This window comes from Tenrec ecaudatus, unplaced genomic scaffold, assembly GCF_050624435.1.
Source record: "Tenrec ecaudatus isolate mTenEca1 unplaced genomic scaffold, mTenEca1.hap1 Scaffold_532, whole genome shotgun sequence".
Classification (NCBI taxonomy): Eukaryota; Metazoa; Chordata; class Mammalia; order Afrosoricida; family Tenrecidae; genus Tenrec; species Tenrec ecaudatus.
Genome location: NW_027459447.1, coordinates 1,555,431 through 1,573,392, shown reverse-complemented (window position 1 = coordinate 1,573,392; position 17,962 = coordinate 1,555,431). Strand labels below are relative to the sequence as shown.

Below are 17,962 nucleotides of genomic sequence, written 5' to 3'. Positions count from 1 at the left end.
TGCCAGAGTGAGCCGAATTACCTTTCTTGGGAACTGGCACAGATGTGAGTCTTTCCCAGTCAGTGGAGCAGGTGTCTCTCTTTCCCATTTCTTGCTGTAGGTGAATGTGTGCTTACAGTATTATCTGTTTGACAAAACAGCTCAATTGCTATCTGTTAACTGCACAATTCCCAGAGCCTTGTTTTCGCTGATGCCTTCAGTGTAACTTGGACTTCTTTTTTCAGTACTGTCAGTTCTTGATCAGCTGTTCTCTCCTGGCGTGAACTGAACATTGGTTGATCAATTTTTTTGGCTCTCGATTCCTTCCTTATTATTTTGTTACTTTGTTTTGTTGAATTTTTGTCCATTCAATCTTTCAACATTGCAGTTGGAGGCCTGAAATGTTCTTTCAGCTTGAGAAAGTCCTCGATAAACCTTTACCATTACCTAATTCTTACATAATTAATTCTTGTCATAGTTATGTATTTGAACAACTTAAGTTCATGACAAAAATATGTTGGTATCTTATAGTTTTCCTTTCTTCAGCTAGTAGACTAGTTAGTTCAGACTAGTTCAACATAATGTATCCCTAGAAAATGACCCAATTTCTGTTCTGTGTGTAAAATCTGGTGCCTATTATGCTTGCAAGCTTTATAAATATATAAGATTTCCACAGTACATACTTTGCCTTTTTATAGAGTTTGCCTCCTGAGCTTATAAAACAAAGAACCCAGAGCAAACACTGAAGTTTTAAGTTGTCATTGATCCAGTGTCAGAGTGGAACTGAGCTCCACAGTGCTTCATCAATGTTTTTTTGGGGGGATGGTGGTGGTGGAGGGGGTAGTATACATTAACAGGCCTTTCTTCTGCTATGCCTCTGGAGGATTCGCTGTCAGTGATTTGGTTAGCAGCTGTATCTGTAACTGCACTACCCGGGGACTATAGCCAACTGTGTGTGTTACTGAGTTGATTCCAACTCATAGTGATCCTGTAAGCCAGAGCAGAACTGCCCGATAGGGCTTGCTAGGCCGGATGCATTACTGGAGCAGATTCCTAGGTCTTTTCTTCTGTGGTGTTACTGGATGGGTTTGAACCAAAGAGCTTGCTGTTAGCAGTGAAGCATTTAATTGTTGTGCCACCAGGCCTCCTTGATTAGGACCCCCCAACACCCCACCTTGGTGGAAACATAACTTTCCAGAGATCCCAGTTATCTCTTCTGTGCGTATAGTTTTCAATGCTTGATTGGGAAAAACCCTGGATATTTGGTCAGATTTTTCCTTACATTTCCCATCTATTTTCTGCTTAGACTTAACCTTGTTTTGATGCAAGAATAATCAGAAGACTTTCAATAATTCTATAGCAATGCTAGTGGGGGTGGGGTAATGACAGCTTGAAAGTTATTTGAAAAGTTCAAACCTACCTTCTGCTCCACAAAAGACCTGGCAATCAGATTTGCTTCCCCAGAGATTATAGCTTAGGGACCCTGACCACGTGTTCTACTTGGCTCCATGGAGTTGCTTTGACTTGACTTGAGATTGATTCAATGGCCTACAACAAGTAAACATATTAATGCATTAAGGGATTAAGGGACAATTCCATAGTTTCACCAATGTTTATGTGAGGAACAAAAGACAATGACATTTAGATGTAATTTCTATTCACATAGGTCTTTAAAAACAAACAGAAGTCAGACAACTCCCAGTTAAATCAAAGGCCTTATCTATAGTGACAAACTACTCACATCATGGACATTTCCATGTTTCCATATTAGGGCTAATTTTAACCAATTCTCTTTCCATCCTCAAGATGGTGAGGAACGTTCTACCCACCAGGGTTGTTCTTGTGGAAATCCCTCACCACTGCTGACAGGTGCAGTGGCGCCACATGTGAAATCAACAAGTTGTGCAATATGAAAAGATTAATAAACCAGACAATAATATGAATTTTTCCAAAATAAAAATTTCATCACAATTTCACGAAAGGCAGTTCATTTTGATCATTTACAGGGACAGGTGAAGTATAAATTTAATTAAAAACAACTTCTCTTTGGACTCATGAATATTAAATATTCAGACTGTTTCCATTTTTACAAGTCAACTAGGGCCACAAAATTGACTTCACGGAAAAATCATAATATTATTCAAACAAATTTGTGTTTTCATTTTTCTGTTGTCACATGGCGGTAACCAGCTTCTCCATATTCATGTCAGCATGGCCCCCAATTGCGTGTGGTCTGCAGGACCTCAGCCCTCACAGCACACGCATCGACCCTGTTTGACTGCCAGTGTGGGGAAGGTTTGATCCTTCCTCTCTGCTCCACTGCTCCATTACATAGATGGCTTAAAGAACAGAGATTGTCTTGAAGTTAGTTGTGGAGGTTAGGAGTTCAAATCCAGGGTATTGGAAGAACCATGCTCCCTCAGCTCTAGAGCAAGATCTTTCCTTTCCTCTTCCAGTTTCCGCAGGCTCTGGGCGCTTCTCAGTGACTGGGCTTTGAAATGCATCTTTACATGGCGGCCCTCTTCCTCGAGTGACTTTATCCTCTCGCCTGCTCTCCTCTTTTAGAAACCGTCTCTCAGATGGAATCAGAGTCCTCTCTCATTCCTAAGTGACAAACCTCATTTCCAAACAGGGTCACATTTCGATACAAGGATGAGGGCTTCCACCTTTTAATTCAATCCATATCATATTTGCTATTAAACATTTTATAGTGTCTCTTTACCCATTAAAAAGGTAAAAATTAAAAATTTCTCAATGGAGATAATTGAGAAATCTATTGAAAGCAGAGAGGGTAATATATCAGTTTCTAAGTCTTTCATAAAAGTTAAGAACTAGTAGCGTTTGCCTAGTCCCACTTCTCCACAGTCAGTCACCCCCAAAACTGAGCTCATTCAGTCACTGGACTTAGGTTGTGTAAGCAGCTGGGGCTGACTCGGGCTCTATCTAGCTCTTTCTCCTGAGCAACAGCTGCTTCTGGATGAGAAGCAGTAATCGCACTTGAAGGGGCCGAGAATCCAAGGGCACTTAAATTGCACCTCACCATACAAACCAGTTTCCAAAGGAGAGCAAAAAGAGCTCAGGTGTAAACAATTAAAGCATAAAGTCTCTGCTCTGAAGCCAGCACATTCACGAAAGGCAGTTCATTTTGATCATTTACAGGGACAAGGTGAAGTATAAATTTAATTAAAAATAACTTCTCTTTGGACTCATGAATATTAAATATTCAGACTGTTTCCCTTTTTACAAGTCAACTAGGGCCACAAAATTGACTTCACTGGAAAAATCATAATATTATTCAAACAAATAAATGTGTTTCTGAGAAAAAACATCATGTACTTGGAAAGCTCGATATTTCCCTAGGGAAATGCATGGCTCCAGAACTGGCCCAGTCAAAAGTGTCTTTATCCCAGTGACTCACAACACAGAAGGCCCATAACACCAATATTCCTTGGTAGAAATATCAGGGTATTATTTCTTGATATTTTTGTTGGACATACAATCTAACAGAAACACAGGATAGAAATAGCAGGTTCTAAGAAGATATTACTATTTTTCCAAAGACCCTGCTTCTGAGGGTGAGGGTGCTAAAACACTTTCAGAAAACACAACACCATAAAATCAAACAAAACCTCACTAGGATGCTTTTATAACATTGATCTGAAAGGCAGAAATATCCATACACTTGACCTTGATAGTCAATTTATTGAGTGAGGCTACATTTGGGGAATCAGTGCATTAAGAGGTCATGTCCAGTCTACTTGAATTTCAAAAAAATCATTTATTAATTCAGTCACATTTAGTAAAGCCTTTACTAATTGGTACATATATATTCTTTATCTCAAAATATCTGAGAGTTTCCTTGTTGTAGCACTGAAAAGAACATGAACACATTGAAAAGGCATAAAGAACGGAAATGTGCCCCATCTTTTCATGACGACTAGCACTTCAGAGCAATACTGAGTGTGTAAATTTCTTCATTAGGTGGCGGCTGTCAGACCCCAGCGAATGGTTCCAGACCTTTCTGATCATCAACGTGTGATGAATCCATGGACTTCAGATCAATAACCTGAATTGGCAGATTAAAACCTGAGGTCAGGTGATCTGAGAAGGGTCCCACCATTCCGTTCCCCTGCTGTGTGATGCTATGAAAGCAAAATAGGTAACGCTGCGCCTTGCTTCTTCCAATGCATTTAGCCAGATACATATGGGCAGCAAGAGCACAGCGATGTAAAAACAGAGCAGAAAAAAGTAACTTGAACAGAATGTGGCATTTTCCCTTGGTTTTGCTAACGGCCCACATACAACATGCTTTTAAAAAGCCACCCTAGAACATTTTCTCTTCATCATTTTCAAGCAGCTTAAATGGACATTTAGAATGTATAGCACTGGGCATGTATTCCATCTGGGAAAAATGGAAAAGAGATTTAGCACGATGGGTTGCATTTCTATAATTGTTGTTAGGACAAAGTTGATGTGTACTTGATCTCTTGTCTTTTGGTCATATTTTAAGGTCATCGTACCTTTTCAGCTCTGCAGTAGCACTACATGTTGCTTTTTGTAAGGAAAATAATTTTGAACATAATCAGTACACTTTATATTTAATTATAAATATCGATTCATTTTAAATGCCTTGAGGATTTGAAGACTTGAAAGACACATATAAGAGGAATTCTCTTTATATTGTGAAAACTATTTTTATGGACTCTAAAGCCAGTAACACTTCGCTTTATTAAACACCAGTCCCCTGCCTCCTGGATGTTAATTTTATTGGGGCTGTCCTCTGAATATTCTTCCAATTCGAGCTATTCCTGCACAGCCCATGCACACTCATAGAAACTCTGCACCACCGTTCAGAACTTCCCCGTGCAGACATGTGTCCACAGCCAGCCAACGCCGCTCCGTGCCTTGATAAATATTGGCCTATTATAACCATTCTTAACAAAGTTTATTTCCAAACACATTTTTGTAACAATCTTCAAGATAACACCGAAAAACTGCACAAGAGTCATCTTGACTGGGTGAAGCGGGGAAAAAATGCCGACCAATTATAGCATTGCTTTGTTTACTCCTCCAGCAAGTCTGAAGTATTGGGGCTCTGAACCCTGTTGTTCTGTCTCAAGTATATGGTCCTGGATGTTATGTTTAGGTATTATGTTTTTATCATTTCTCAACTCTAAAGATACGGGAGGGAAATTCTCTCTCTAGCTTGTACAGCCAGAGGACTCCAATGCTTCCTTGCTAACCACACTTTAGTACTGCACACCTGCACACATCATACTGTATAATATATGTCGACAGTCTATGGAGAATTTATCTCAATTTACATACAGCTCTCCAAATCCTCTGGTGAGCCTGATGTGAAATCTGAGACAGGCCAAATCTCCCCAACAGGATCTTCTTTTCCTCCAGGGGGTTCACAGCCGAAGGCAATACAGATCCTTGGACAGCGCGGTGGGGCTCGAGATTCCGGGAGAGGAGTGGCTGCGGGGCTTGTTTCGCTGAAGATTTACAATGTAGTTCTTGCAGGCGGCTCAGCAACCCCCTCTGTGGCGGTGGGTGTCTGCTGTGACAGAGCGGGGAAAAGCTCTCTAATCTCCCGTGCCTGCCTCTGCCTTTCAGCCGCTCCCCTCTCCTGCCTTCCCTGCCGCCGAGCGCTCTCGCCTCCTTTGCCTTTCTAGGGGAGGGGGGATGTTCGGGTGGGGTGGGGGGGGGTAATAGGTGTTCAGTCCCTGAAGGCAGCTAGAGTAGCTTTGGCAATATAGACCCGAGCCTGTGTGCGCGCACACACACACACGCGCACACACACACACACACACACACACACACACACACACTCACTCACTCACTCACTCACTCCAGCTCTCCCCACGGGGATAGACCCGAGCCTGTGTGCGCGCACACACACACACACGCGCACACACACACACACACACACACACACACACACTCACTCACTCACTCACTCACTCACTCCAGCTCTCCCCACGGGGATACCAAGCCAGCCGGAAGCTCCAGCTACCTGCAGGGGGTGGCCCGGCCGGGCGCTCAGCGCTTACTTGCCATCTGCGGAGGGCAGAGCCACATCCAAACCAGGGAGGGCGGTTGGCTGTCCGGTTGGCAAGCTGGAGACGTTGGCCGCCACCGCGGCTTAAAGTGTCCAGGGTGGCGAAGAAGGAGTCTCCAGGGCAGATTCCCGGAAGGGCTCCGAAGCTCCCGGACTTCCTCCGGCGCCGGCGCTCCAGTCGGTCCCTCCTGGCCATCCTCTCGGGCCCTTCTGCGGGGTGCTGGTCTGGGGCGCCCCGGGGCCGCCGCCGCCGCCGCCAGCGCAGCCCACCCGGAGGAGCACTGAACGCCCCGGCGACACCGGAGTGGGGGGCGAAAGCGGGAGCCCTAACTTCCCCCCGCGGGACCCTCGCTCGGCGTCCGCCTCGCAGTGGCGCGCAGCCCGGGGCCGGCGGACGGGCTCCCGCGGAGAGCGCGGCGCAGGGGAGGGCCCGGCGGGAGCGGCGGGCGCGCAGGGGGCGCCCGGACCCCGCCCAGGAAGTAGCGCGCCGGCGGCCGGCGGCGGCGCCTTCCAAGTTGGGCGCGTCCGCGAGCCCGCCCCGGGCGGCACGGCCCGGGGGGAGGCGGGGCTCCCGGGGGCAGTCGGGGCGGCCCGCGCCCCGGGCGGGCGCCCGTCCTGCGAGAGCGCGGGCCGGAGGCTCCCGGCTGCCAGGCGGCGTCGCGCCGCGGGCCCGCGTGCGCTGCCGGATGCCCGCGCCGGAGGGGGCTCGGGGCGCCCGCCCGCGGGAGGTGCTGGGGAGGGCGGGGGAGGAGGCGGAGGAGGCGGCGTGATGGCCCTGGACCGCGAGCGGGGGGAGCAGGAGGAGGAGAAGGAAAAGAAGAAGAAGAAAAAGAAGAGGAGGAAGAAGAAGAGGGCAGAGGAGGGGGCCGCGGAGAGCCGCTCACCCTCGCAGGCCACCATGGGGGAGGCCGCCGCCGCCGCGCCCCGGCCGGGCGGCAGGGGGCCCTCGGACCCGTGGGCGGACTCGGTGGGCGTGCGACCCCGCACCACGGAGCGCCACATCACGGTGCACAAACGGCTTGTGCTGGCCTTCGCCGTGTCCCTCGTGGCGCTGCTCGCCGTCACCATGCTCGCCGTGCTGCTCAGCTTGCGGTTCGACGAGTGCGGCGCGCCCGGCGCCGACGGCGGCCCCGCGGGCTCCCCCGCGCGTGACCGCAACGCCAGCCTCCCGGGAGCCGCCCCGCGCAACCACCCCGCGGGCGAGGGCTCGGCGCCGTCCGAAGCGGCCGGCCAGGCGACGCCGGCGACCCCGTCCGCCCAGCCACCATCGGAGGAGGAGCGCGAGCCGCGGCGCCCCTGGACCCAGTTGTGCTTGTCGGGCCACCTCAAGCCGCTGCACTACAATCTGATGCTCACCGCCTTCATGGAGAACTTCACCTTCGCCGGCGAGGTGAACGTGGAGATAGCGTGCCGGAACGCCACCCGCTACGTCGTGCTGCACGCCTCCCGGGTGGCCGTCGAGAAGGTGCAGGTGGCCGAGGACCGCGTGGCTGGGGCCGTGCCCGTGGCCGGCTTTTTCCTCTACCCACAGACCCAGGTCTTGGTGGTGGTGCTGAACCGGACCTTGGACGCCCAGAGGAATTACAACCTGAAGATCGTCTACAATGCCCTCATTGAAAACGAGCTCCTGGGCTTCTTCCGCAGCTCCTACGTGCTCCACGGGGAGAGAAGGTAGGGAGGGGCGGGGCCCCGCGGCGCGGGACCCTCAGGACCCTCTGGGCTGCCTGCCACCCACCCCCCAGACTCGGTCCCATTCCCTCTGGGAAGCAAGGGGTGGCGGCGTAAAGTCACCAGCCCAAACCCTCTACTCCCCAAAGCCCAAAGCCCGTCCCCAAAGCCCGTCCGCTCCGCAAACTCACTCACTCACTCAGTGCCAAACAGGGAATTCCGCCCCCCTTGCATAGTTGGGACCTTCTCCTGGGGTAAGCTTGCTGGGCCTTAGAATAGATTCCCACTCCCAGTGCTGCTGCTTTTCTAAGGGGAATGTGTAATTTGAGCGATGCCAGATTGACAGTAAAAGGCTAACAAGTTATCCTCTAAAGAAAATGACTGAGCGCTTAAGGCCAACATAGCAGAGCCTCTCCGTTAAGGTATTGGCAAATTCCTCTTACCAGGTCCACCCTGTCTGACTCTTCGTCCCCTGGCAAACGCTTGGCAGAAGATGGGCTTTGGCTGCGTAAAGTTTTCTAAAAGTAGAACGTCAAGTTCACAGCCCTGCCTAGTACAGCTCAAGGCCGGAGAGGCTGGAGGGGTGGTTGGCCAAGAGTGCCCCGCCGCCGGGAGCTGCAGTTTGAGGATCAAGGCATGGTCATTCCAGTGGCTTTTCCTAGAGTTATTGCCCCTGGAGATGTCTCTAGTGGTGAAGGGGGAGAAAACACGGCTAGTTAGTCTTCAAAGCCGAGTGCCTTTGATGCCTTTTAGATTGGTCAGTATTCTACTTATTAGTGCCTTAAAAAACTTTCCTTCACTTGTTTAGAGTTTGTGCTTAAGAATCCAACAGAACAGGTGCGAATTGCACCAGTTCCTCCAAAACTTTATGGTTTGGTGAAGTTGTTTAATTTAGCTAAGCCAATATTTCTGAACCTGATGACCTCTATCTAAGTTCTATCAACCCCACAGCAGCCCTGTAGGATAGGAGCTGATATCCCGAGTTTGACAGATGGGAAAAGGGGAGCATCGGGAAGTCAGGTATCTTGACTGTGATTACATGATGAACCGACAAAGCAGGGATTTGAGTTCAGGCAGCAAGGCTTGGTAGAGCCCATATATATCCCCTGACTTGGGAATAATAACAATAATAAATCCATAATGATACCATACTCTCACAGTATTGCATCAGGTGCCCATGACTCATTCACTTCCAGAGACTCAAGTCTGACTCACAGAGACCCTGCAGGACAGAGTAGACAGAGTAGAACTGCTCCTGTGAGTTCATGAGTTCATGAGACTGTAACTGTGTACCAGAGTAGAAAGCCCTGTCTGTCTGTCTCCTCAGAGCACTGATTCGAACCGTTGACCTAGTGTTTAGCAGACCAATGAGTGAGTACCATGCCACCAGGGCTCCTAGGTGCCTATGAGTAAATGTGTTAAACAACACTCGACCACGTGCGGGGAATATAATCTACCATAAATAAGTGTCTGGTAGTACGAGGTTCTTAGGTATATTTTAATGAAAGAATAAGATTCTTGCTCTTCCCCTGACTCATTGCGTTTAAAGCAAATGATTACTTAAATGACTAGAACAGGTGAGAGTTAAAAAATAACAAAGTAGTAGAAACATAACAAACTTAAAAATGCAAACAACTTGATTAAAGGTGTGCTGGAAATGACTGATGGGAGATCCCCAGTGATTCTCACAACGGCAAAAACGAAGGCTCAGCAGTCCAGCGCACTTGGGATCCCCAGGCTTGTCAGTGAAGAGCTGAGTTTGAACTCTGGTTTTCTGATCCCTAGACCTGAGCTTATGGTGCCTGGAAACTCTCAAGAGAAACTGCTAGTCTCTCAGAGACGGGAACTTCACCAAAGTTCTGTTTTATGAGGTCACGTTATATAAATAAAATACCGAAATGCCTCAATAGTTGCATGATAGTTAAGGTCTCCCATAAATTAGTCACTTGATAAATCGTAACATTAGGTATGGATAATTTAAACCCCTTTCCATCATTTTCCCATATATTATAAAGAATATAGATTAACCATTAAAAACCCCACTATCATCAAATATGGGGAAAGGCATAGAAGGTATATCTTCATATGCTGAGAAAAAAGCTTATTATATCAAAATATCAATACTGTAAATTGTACATCACTACTGATAAATCTTGCTGCGGTAAAATAAATACCTCCAACTAATGCTGGTTTTTGAGCCATGCCAAAATATATTTGGTGGAACTGAGTTTGTTTTGGTCAGTGCTTTCAAATTAACAGGACTCTTAAAAAGACCAGATGTTTCTGCTTGACCCATAACTGATTTCTTATACCCCTGGTACATATTTGCATTTCAATGCACTCCTTCAGTTCTCCCTACAGATGTAAAGAGCTCAGTTGAAAGTTTAACCTAGTGCCCATGCAGCTAAACTCTCCTCTTGCCCCCCCCCCCCCCAGGAACTACAGGATTCTGTGTTCCTAAGAGTTCTGTTCCTTTTTCTTTAAGGCCATGTTAATTTGATCATGTATTGGATGTTTATGCTAGAGTTGATAAGACAATGAAAATGTAGTAAATTATTATAAAAAAATCATACCAGCGTTCCAGATATTAACTCTTGTTGTTGTTGTTGCTGTTACTATGGCTACTTAGACTAATAGCAGGAACTCAGTCAAAGTTGGACTTTTGTTAGTAATAATTTTATCACCTAAATGCAGTGTAAATAACATTTAAAAACCCCACTCTCCAAAAGGACACAGGGGCAAGCTCTGGGAAACCTGGTTTAAAATAAATATGGTTGCAAAGGAAATTAATGCCATTATCAAAGTATAGTGGCCTAGTCTATGTGACCGTAGTTACTGTTCTAAGTGCAGTGGATACTGGCCATACCTACTCCCAGCCCACTGCCATCGAGTAGGTTTTGGCTCGCAGTGACCCTATGGGACAGAACAGAACCGCCCGAGAGGTTTCCAAAGCTGAACTCTTCACAGAAGCAGACTGCCACGTCTTTTATTTCCACGGGGCAGTTGGTGGGTTCGAACCACTGACGTCTCGCTTTGCAGCAGAGCAGTTTAAGCAGTGGACCATCAGGGATTTTATTTTGGATATAGAGGAACATGTTCTTCTTTTGCATCTATAATCATTTTATAGAAATCTTTAGATGCTTTTTGATGTTCTTATGGCCATTTCAAGGCTATACAGGTTAGATCATTTCGTGAAAGGAAATCCAAGACACCTCGTTTTCTCTCTGTCTTCAAAATTTGGTGTTTGATTTGATTTGAGTCACTTAGCACGTGGGGCAGGTACCGGAGGTGCTTTCTTCGGGCATGCTCCCTTGCAGCGGTGGTTCTCACCTTCCGACAGTTCCTCATCTGGTGGTGACCCCCCAACCATAACAATATTTTCGTTGCTACTTCATAATCATAGTTTGCTACCGTTATGAATTGGGCGACCCCTGTGAAAGGTTCCTTTGACCCCCACAGGTTGAGAACCGCTGCTATAAAGTATCTTAAAATTGTTCTCAGTCCCACTCATCTGTACTTGTTGCTAAAGGTTTAAAATCAGACACACTAATTATTTAGATGTGACTTTTTATGAGTTAAGAATCTAAGTAATTAGTAAACATTTGAAAATTTGACTTCATAATTTTTATGTAGAAAAATAAAATAGCACACTATCAGAGAGTATCAAAGGTCAATTGGAAAAAACTTTTAGTTTGTATAATCTAAAAATGCCAAGATCAGTAAAACGGAAAACAAAATTAACATAGGGAGTTCTTATTTAATACTGTGGAAATCTGATTTCAAAACCAGTCTCGCTTCTTCTGTCACCTTTTGAAAATTCAATCTGTTTTCTTTCTCCTGCCTTTCTTTTTTTATTACTGGAAACAGATAGGAATGACATTTATCAACCCTTACCAGCTGGAAGGAGTGAAAGTTTAGCTTCAGAATCTTGAGTGGGGGATAGTCATGTGAAATCCAGGTGGCCATTACAGAGCCGAAGATGAAACTCCTTCCTTTGGGATGAGAGCGATGAAGTTGAGTAGTGTCTTTGTAAACCCCAGCTGAATGACAGCAGTGCCTCAAGGTGGCACGTTTGAGACATCAGCAATATCCTCAGTACCTGCTTATTAAGCTACCTACTCCCTCCCTCCCCCCCCCCCCCCACCAGGCACTGCCCTGAGTAATCGGAAAGATAAAAAGCAGTCCAAGGTCCCACTGGTACAGAGATCGGACATGCAGCCTTCAGATAGACTTCAAGCCTGCAGACACGATTTGTTTACCTAACCCCCAAACAGCTTAATGTTATTTTTCTGATTAGCTGTAAAAGTTTAGAAATTGAGGGATTACATAGAAAAGTATTTATTTCTGGCCTTTTGGAAAATTGGAAAATCTTGTACCACTGGGCTTTACATTCTAGCTTGGCAGTATTTGTCTTCATTTATTACTTCAACAGTTATTTATTGAATGTCCTCTGTGAGAGTCAGGCAGTTTCATAGGCTCTAGGGTCTAGAAATAAAGTGAACAAAATCACATTGTCAGGAAGCTTTTATACTTCTTAAGTTTGTGACTGACCCATTTACAAGTGACATTTGCTTCCATGTGTAACTTAATCTAGACCACTTCTGCATCTTTGTACCTAGTCTACTTCACCTTTTTCAATCAAGTGGCTATTTGGATTTTCAACCCTTGCTTGGGCCATAATTCACCAGGGAGGCCAATAATAAGGACCAGGAAAAAGAGGAATATGAATAAGAAAATCAACAAGTTCACTAATTGTGAATTAATGACAGTAGCATTCACTAACTGTCAAGTGTAACCTGTAGAGAATAAGTTTCTTGTACATAATGAGTCCAAGAGAGTTTAGAAGAGGGAGAAATTTCTGTGAGTTAGAGTCTAGAGATCTACTTTATAAAAGAAACATGATTTGGTATTCACTTAAATAATATTATAAAGAAAAGTCATAGAAATGGGGAGGTCTGTGGGAGAAAGTATAGCATTCTTGTTATAAATAGATCTGAGAATTTAGATTTCGTTTCTCTGTGTAACATGGGTTAATTACTTAACCTCTCTTTAATTCACATTTTTAAAACTAGAAATACAAATTCTTCATTTACATTGTTTTCCTGGTTACTATTGTGATAAAACAAACCATCCCAAAGCTTAGTGGCAGATAGAAACCACTTTGCTGTACTGAAGCTCTCCTTTAATGGATCAGGAATTTTGGACAGGAAAGAGGCAGGCTAGCCTGCACTCTATGATGAGAGGTGACTCCGTGTAGGTTCTTTTGTTGTGTCTGTGGGATTGGTGCTGGCACGCTCGTGGAACTCACCTGCTGCTCATTGTGGGTACTCTCTTTGGAACGCAGTGTGGCCTGGCCTTCTAACTCACGTGGTGATCTCCGAATGGCTGGTTTTCTTACACGGTACTTCAGGGCTCTGTAGGGGAGTTCTTACATGGTACTTCAGGCCTGTGTTCTTACATGGTACTTCAGGGCTCCGAAGGGGGGTGTTCTGAAAGAACTAGGTGGAGACTGTGGCCTTTACCGGCATCCTTACGGGTTGCTCAGTATCACATACATAATATCTCCTAATTATAAGTGGGTCATTAAGGATGGCCCTGATTCATTAGAAGAGAAAGTGTACCTCACCTCTTGATAGGAAAAGGGTCAACAGCTTATGGAAGTGTTTTAAATGTATATTATTTGCTCTCTGGTCCTAAAGAATTTTATCCACCCCTGTACGAATTTCCGCTGACCCTTCAGAGAGAGCGAACCACCAATAGGCCTCCTCCTATTACAACTCAAGCTCAAGCTTGAGGTCCAGGATCTTACCCTGCCCAGCTGCCACTCGGGGTTTGTCTCTTATGTGTACTTCCTCTACTCTGAAGACCATCAAGTCAGAAGACAAGTTGTTTCCCCCTGCACATCCAGTGTGCAGTAATAAAACAGGCATACGGTGATTACAGCAGCCATTTTCATGAAAATACGGAGAAAATAGGAGGATACAGACGTCACTGGCCGATGGCAGTTCTCCAATTCAGTTGAGCCCCTGCCGCCAATTCCTTTATTATGGCTCTTTTCGACTCCTTGAGAGTTGTTCTCCCTGATACGTGACCTTCCTTGCTGGGGCCTTTATATTTCATTCTAAATCTTCCTTTCTCTACATTTAAAAGGCAGTTTGCTCAATTCATTGACATCGGCTTTATTCTTCAGTTGTATAACCAGTCTCACTATTTTTTTCATAATCACTCCACCACTATTTATATAAACTTACTGCTCCTTAAGTTTCTTGCCTGATCTTTCTGGATGCTGTTGTTGATTCGATCCAAATGCCTGAGAGCAGTGCTCAAGGCACACATTGCTAATTAAGCTGAACTTGTAACAAGGGGTAATAGAGAGCTCATGGTCTCCTCTGTTGAGGAGAGTTTCTTGAATTAATTAATAGGCCTCATGTGATTGATTGCAATTTAATTTACATTTGGACCATAATTTCCCCTTTAGATGTTTTCTTCTTTTATTAAAATTCCACTGTGTTGTATGTTGGAATGAATCAAACTGTTACTTATCCGCAAAAGATGAGCTGTGAGCAGGACGTATAAATGTCGGCAGGAGAGACTGCCACATTTCTATTAATCCAAACTGTGGCATTTTGAAAGATAGAGCATAGGTTTATGATTGACTTACACATCATGAAAGAATATGAGTATATAATTCAGGTACTAAAACTTTGATCATTGTAAAACATTCAGTTGATTCTCCAAAAAAGTTGTTTACCATTTGATGATTTGTCAGTAAACTCAGGAAAACTTATGCAGACAACAACCAGTAGGTTGTGGTTGGTGTTGAATAACCTTCTCAGTTTGTTTCAGTGCAGGGTTGGGAAGCAAGGCTTCTGTTTTATTGTTTCGTTTCTATTGCTGGGAATTCAAGCAGTTGTAATTCTTTTAAAAATGGTGGGTTTTTTATGTATCAACTGGTATCCACTCGATTAGACAAAATTACATGCACAAATCTCTTTGAGATGAGCCTTTCTTTACCTTCGGGGTCTGTAGAACAAGACCCTTATAATTCTTACCTATCCTATTATTTAAAAGACAAGGCTTGGAAGAGGCTTAATCGAAAGACTCCAACAGCCTGTTGTCACGTTGAAAAGGCCCGTTAGGGTCTTAATAAAGTCATACTCTAGCATTATCTTTAGATCAAGCTTTTCTTTTTTATTTGTTTGTTTGGGAATTAAATTCAATGCAGTATCTATTACAAAAGAGTCTTGCTTTTGAAGAGGAAAATGTGAATTTGCCAACTTAAAAAAAATTATTAAGTACTTTCATTGGGGCTCTTACAGCTCTTATCACAATCCATCCATCCATCCATTGTGTCAAGCACATTTGTACATATGTTGCCATCATCATTTTCAAAGCATTTTCTTTCTACTTGAGCCTTTGATATCAGCTCCTCATTTTTTCCCGCCCTCCCTCCCTCATGAACCCTTGATAAATTATAGTTTATTATTTTCATATATTACATAGTCCTCTGTCTCCCTTTACCCACTTTTCTGTTGGTTGTCCTCCTGGGATGGGATTGTATGTTGATTCTTGTGATCAATTCCCTTTTCTCCCCTACACACCCCGTATTCAACTGGTATCTCTAGTCTCATTATTGGTTCTGAGGGGTTTACCTGCCCTGGATTCCCTGTGTTATGGGCTCTTATCTGTAGCAGTGTATATGTTCTGGTCTAGTCAGATTTGTAAGGTAGAATTGAAGTCATGATAGTGGAGGGGAGGAAGCATTAAAGGCTCACAAGGAAGAGATGAGCCCGCCAGGGTGCAGTACAGCACCGATGAAACCTACAACTTTCTTCTAGTTCTTTAATGCTTCTCTCCCCGCTCACCCAACTAGATCATGTTTTCTAACCCTTTGATTTGAATATTTTTTTTCGGAGGCTGCTTTTACTTTAAGGATCTTAAGCCCTCTGTAGTCTGGGAAGGAAACACAATTTTAATTTAAAACCTAGAAAGTCCTGCTCGTTTATGGTTTAGCTACATTTTACTTGAAAACTGTAGAGATTGTTCTTAACGTGTGTGTGTGTGTGTGTGTGTGTGTGTGTGTGTGTTTCATGGCTAGTGAGTGATAAGCCAGGTCCAGACAGGCTCTCTGCTATCGAGGTGATGAAGACCCATAGCAGCTGCGGACAGGGTGGAACTGGCCCCGTGAGCTTCTGAGACCGTAATGCTTCAGAAGAGCAGAAAGCTCCACGTTTCTCCTGCAGAGTGCTTAGTGGTTTTGACTGCTCACCTTGTGATTAGCACCCCAGTGGGTCACCGCTACACTACCAGAGCTGCTGACGATCAGCCAGGTAGCACTGTCAGTACTCTTTCTGGAAGCTCCTTGGCTAGAAAAGAAGAGTGGAATGGGTTTCTTCTCCTTTCGCATACTGCAGACAACGGTAGAGCTAAACTTTCTGTGACCACACAAAAAGTTTGTCTTTTATTATGTTTCTACCCACATTTATCGTATTAGCCTCGAAGCCCTCATCAACAGTTTCCACTCATAGTCTTCTTATGTCTGAAGCTACGGCCATGTTTTAATTAAAAGCCCTTGTTACAGCAATGCTCCATGGATACAAATTTGCTTTGGCTGATTCTGCTGTAGAGCAAACCACTTGACAATATAATATACTTTTTATGGCACACACAGGTTCTTTGTGTGAGGGACTCAGATCGTTTTTGGAACGGAGCAATTTATCTCTGCTACATGATGTCTGGGGCCTTAGCTGGGAAGTGTCAGTGTTGGGATATCAAGATAATCTATAGCTGGAGGGCCCGAGCTGTCCAGCGGCCCCATCATCCACTGTCTAATGGGTGATGCCATTAGGACTTCACCTGGGGCTGGCAGCCGAGGGGGTTACATGTGGCCTCTCTCCGTCACTTGAGCGTCTTTGAAGCATGGGGATCACATGGTATTCACATGGTAGTTGGTCTTCTTAGCTATTGATTTCATTTTCCAAAGACACAAGTATAAAGAGATTTACATCATTTGTTCCTTGCATTATGGAGAATTGCATTTGTCACTATATTTTTCTCTCTTGTTAGGAAGGTATTACCATTTCTAATGCAGCCATGTGTCAGTATTACTTTATTAATTTCAAGCTTAGGGTGACTCATGATCAATGGATGAGGCATAAACTCCATCTCTCAGTGAGAATAGAGTCAAAGAAGTTGTATAAATTTTCTCAAACTACCAAAAGTTTTTCTAAATATTAGAAGAGATTACATAAATAAAGGGAGTCCTGGTGGCTCAGTGTTTAAGTCTTGGTTGCTAACTAACCCATCAACTCCTTCTGTCAATATTTACAGCCTTTGAAACCTATGGAGTAATGCTACAGGGTCGCTGTGAGTCTGAATCGACTTGACAAAAATGAATTTATTTCAGTTTTATGGATATGAAATCGGAAGCACAGCATTTGGCACATAATACACTGATGATTATAAATCAATCTGTTCAGAAATTCTTTAATGAATTTGTGATATATACATTTAAGAGTTTAGATATAAACTAGATTATAGAGGATCTTGATACCAGACCAATCGAGTATTTGTTTTATTCACTGAATAATTTAAAGCTACATAGAAAGCTAATACAAACTCAATTGCTTTTGAGTTGATTCCAACTGAGAGCAACCTTGTAAGACAGACTGTCTTAGGATTTCCAATGCTGTCATTTTTTTAAGTGTAAGAGAGAGCTTTATATCAAGGCGTAATTATATTTCCAGCTAACATCCCAGCCTAGTACAGATCAAGTCCATAAATCTGATTCTACACCATAAGTCCAATACTAGTCCATAAATACCCCTTCAGAGTCGTGCAGCCACATGCAGTGAGGCAGAATGGAGGAAGATCACGGGCCGGTGGGGGTGGGTGCAAAGTCTTGTAGGTCAATAGTGGTAGACACATTCTGGGCTCTGGCTGCCATCAGCATGACTTGAAGTGGCTTGTCAACAGGAAGATGAAACGGAGAGTGTGTATGGCCTGCCTTCAAGGAGAAAGAGACAGGAAGAGGCTGGCCTCACAGAGCCATTTATCTCGGTCCTCCATTCAAGCTGTGACCTCATTAATACACTAAACTCCAGGTTCCTACAAGAACCATGTGGACACAAGAAAACCTAACTATCACAGTCCTCAACTTGGCACATATATACCATTCTTTAGTCAAATATAATTTTTTTAAAAAGGACAATAGTAAAATCATATTTGTGCTTAAAAGGAAAAAACTAAAAT

At 44.6% G+C, this 17,962-nt stretch overlaps 1 protein-coding gene across 1 annotated transcript in view; it reads left to right on the top strand.

Moving 5' to 3' along the window:
* The window catches only part of LOC142436651 (uncharacterized), a 328,715-nt gene that overhangs the window by 23,883 nt on the left and 286,870 nt on the right, over positions 1 to 17,962 (top strand). Inside the window, exon 2 of the mRNA XM_075540168.1 lies at positions 6,141 to 7,714. Coding sequence (XP_075396283.1) covers positions 6,141 to 7,714 — 1,574 coding nt within the window. The remainder of the gene's footprint in view (positions 1 to 6,140; positions 7,715 to 17,962) is intronic.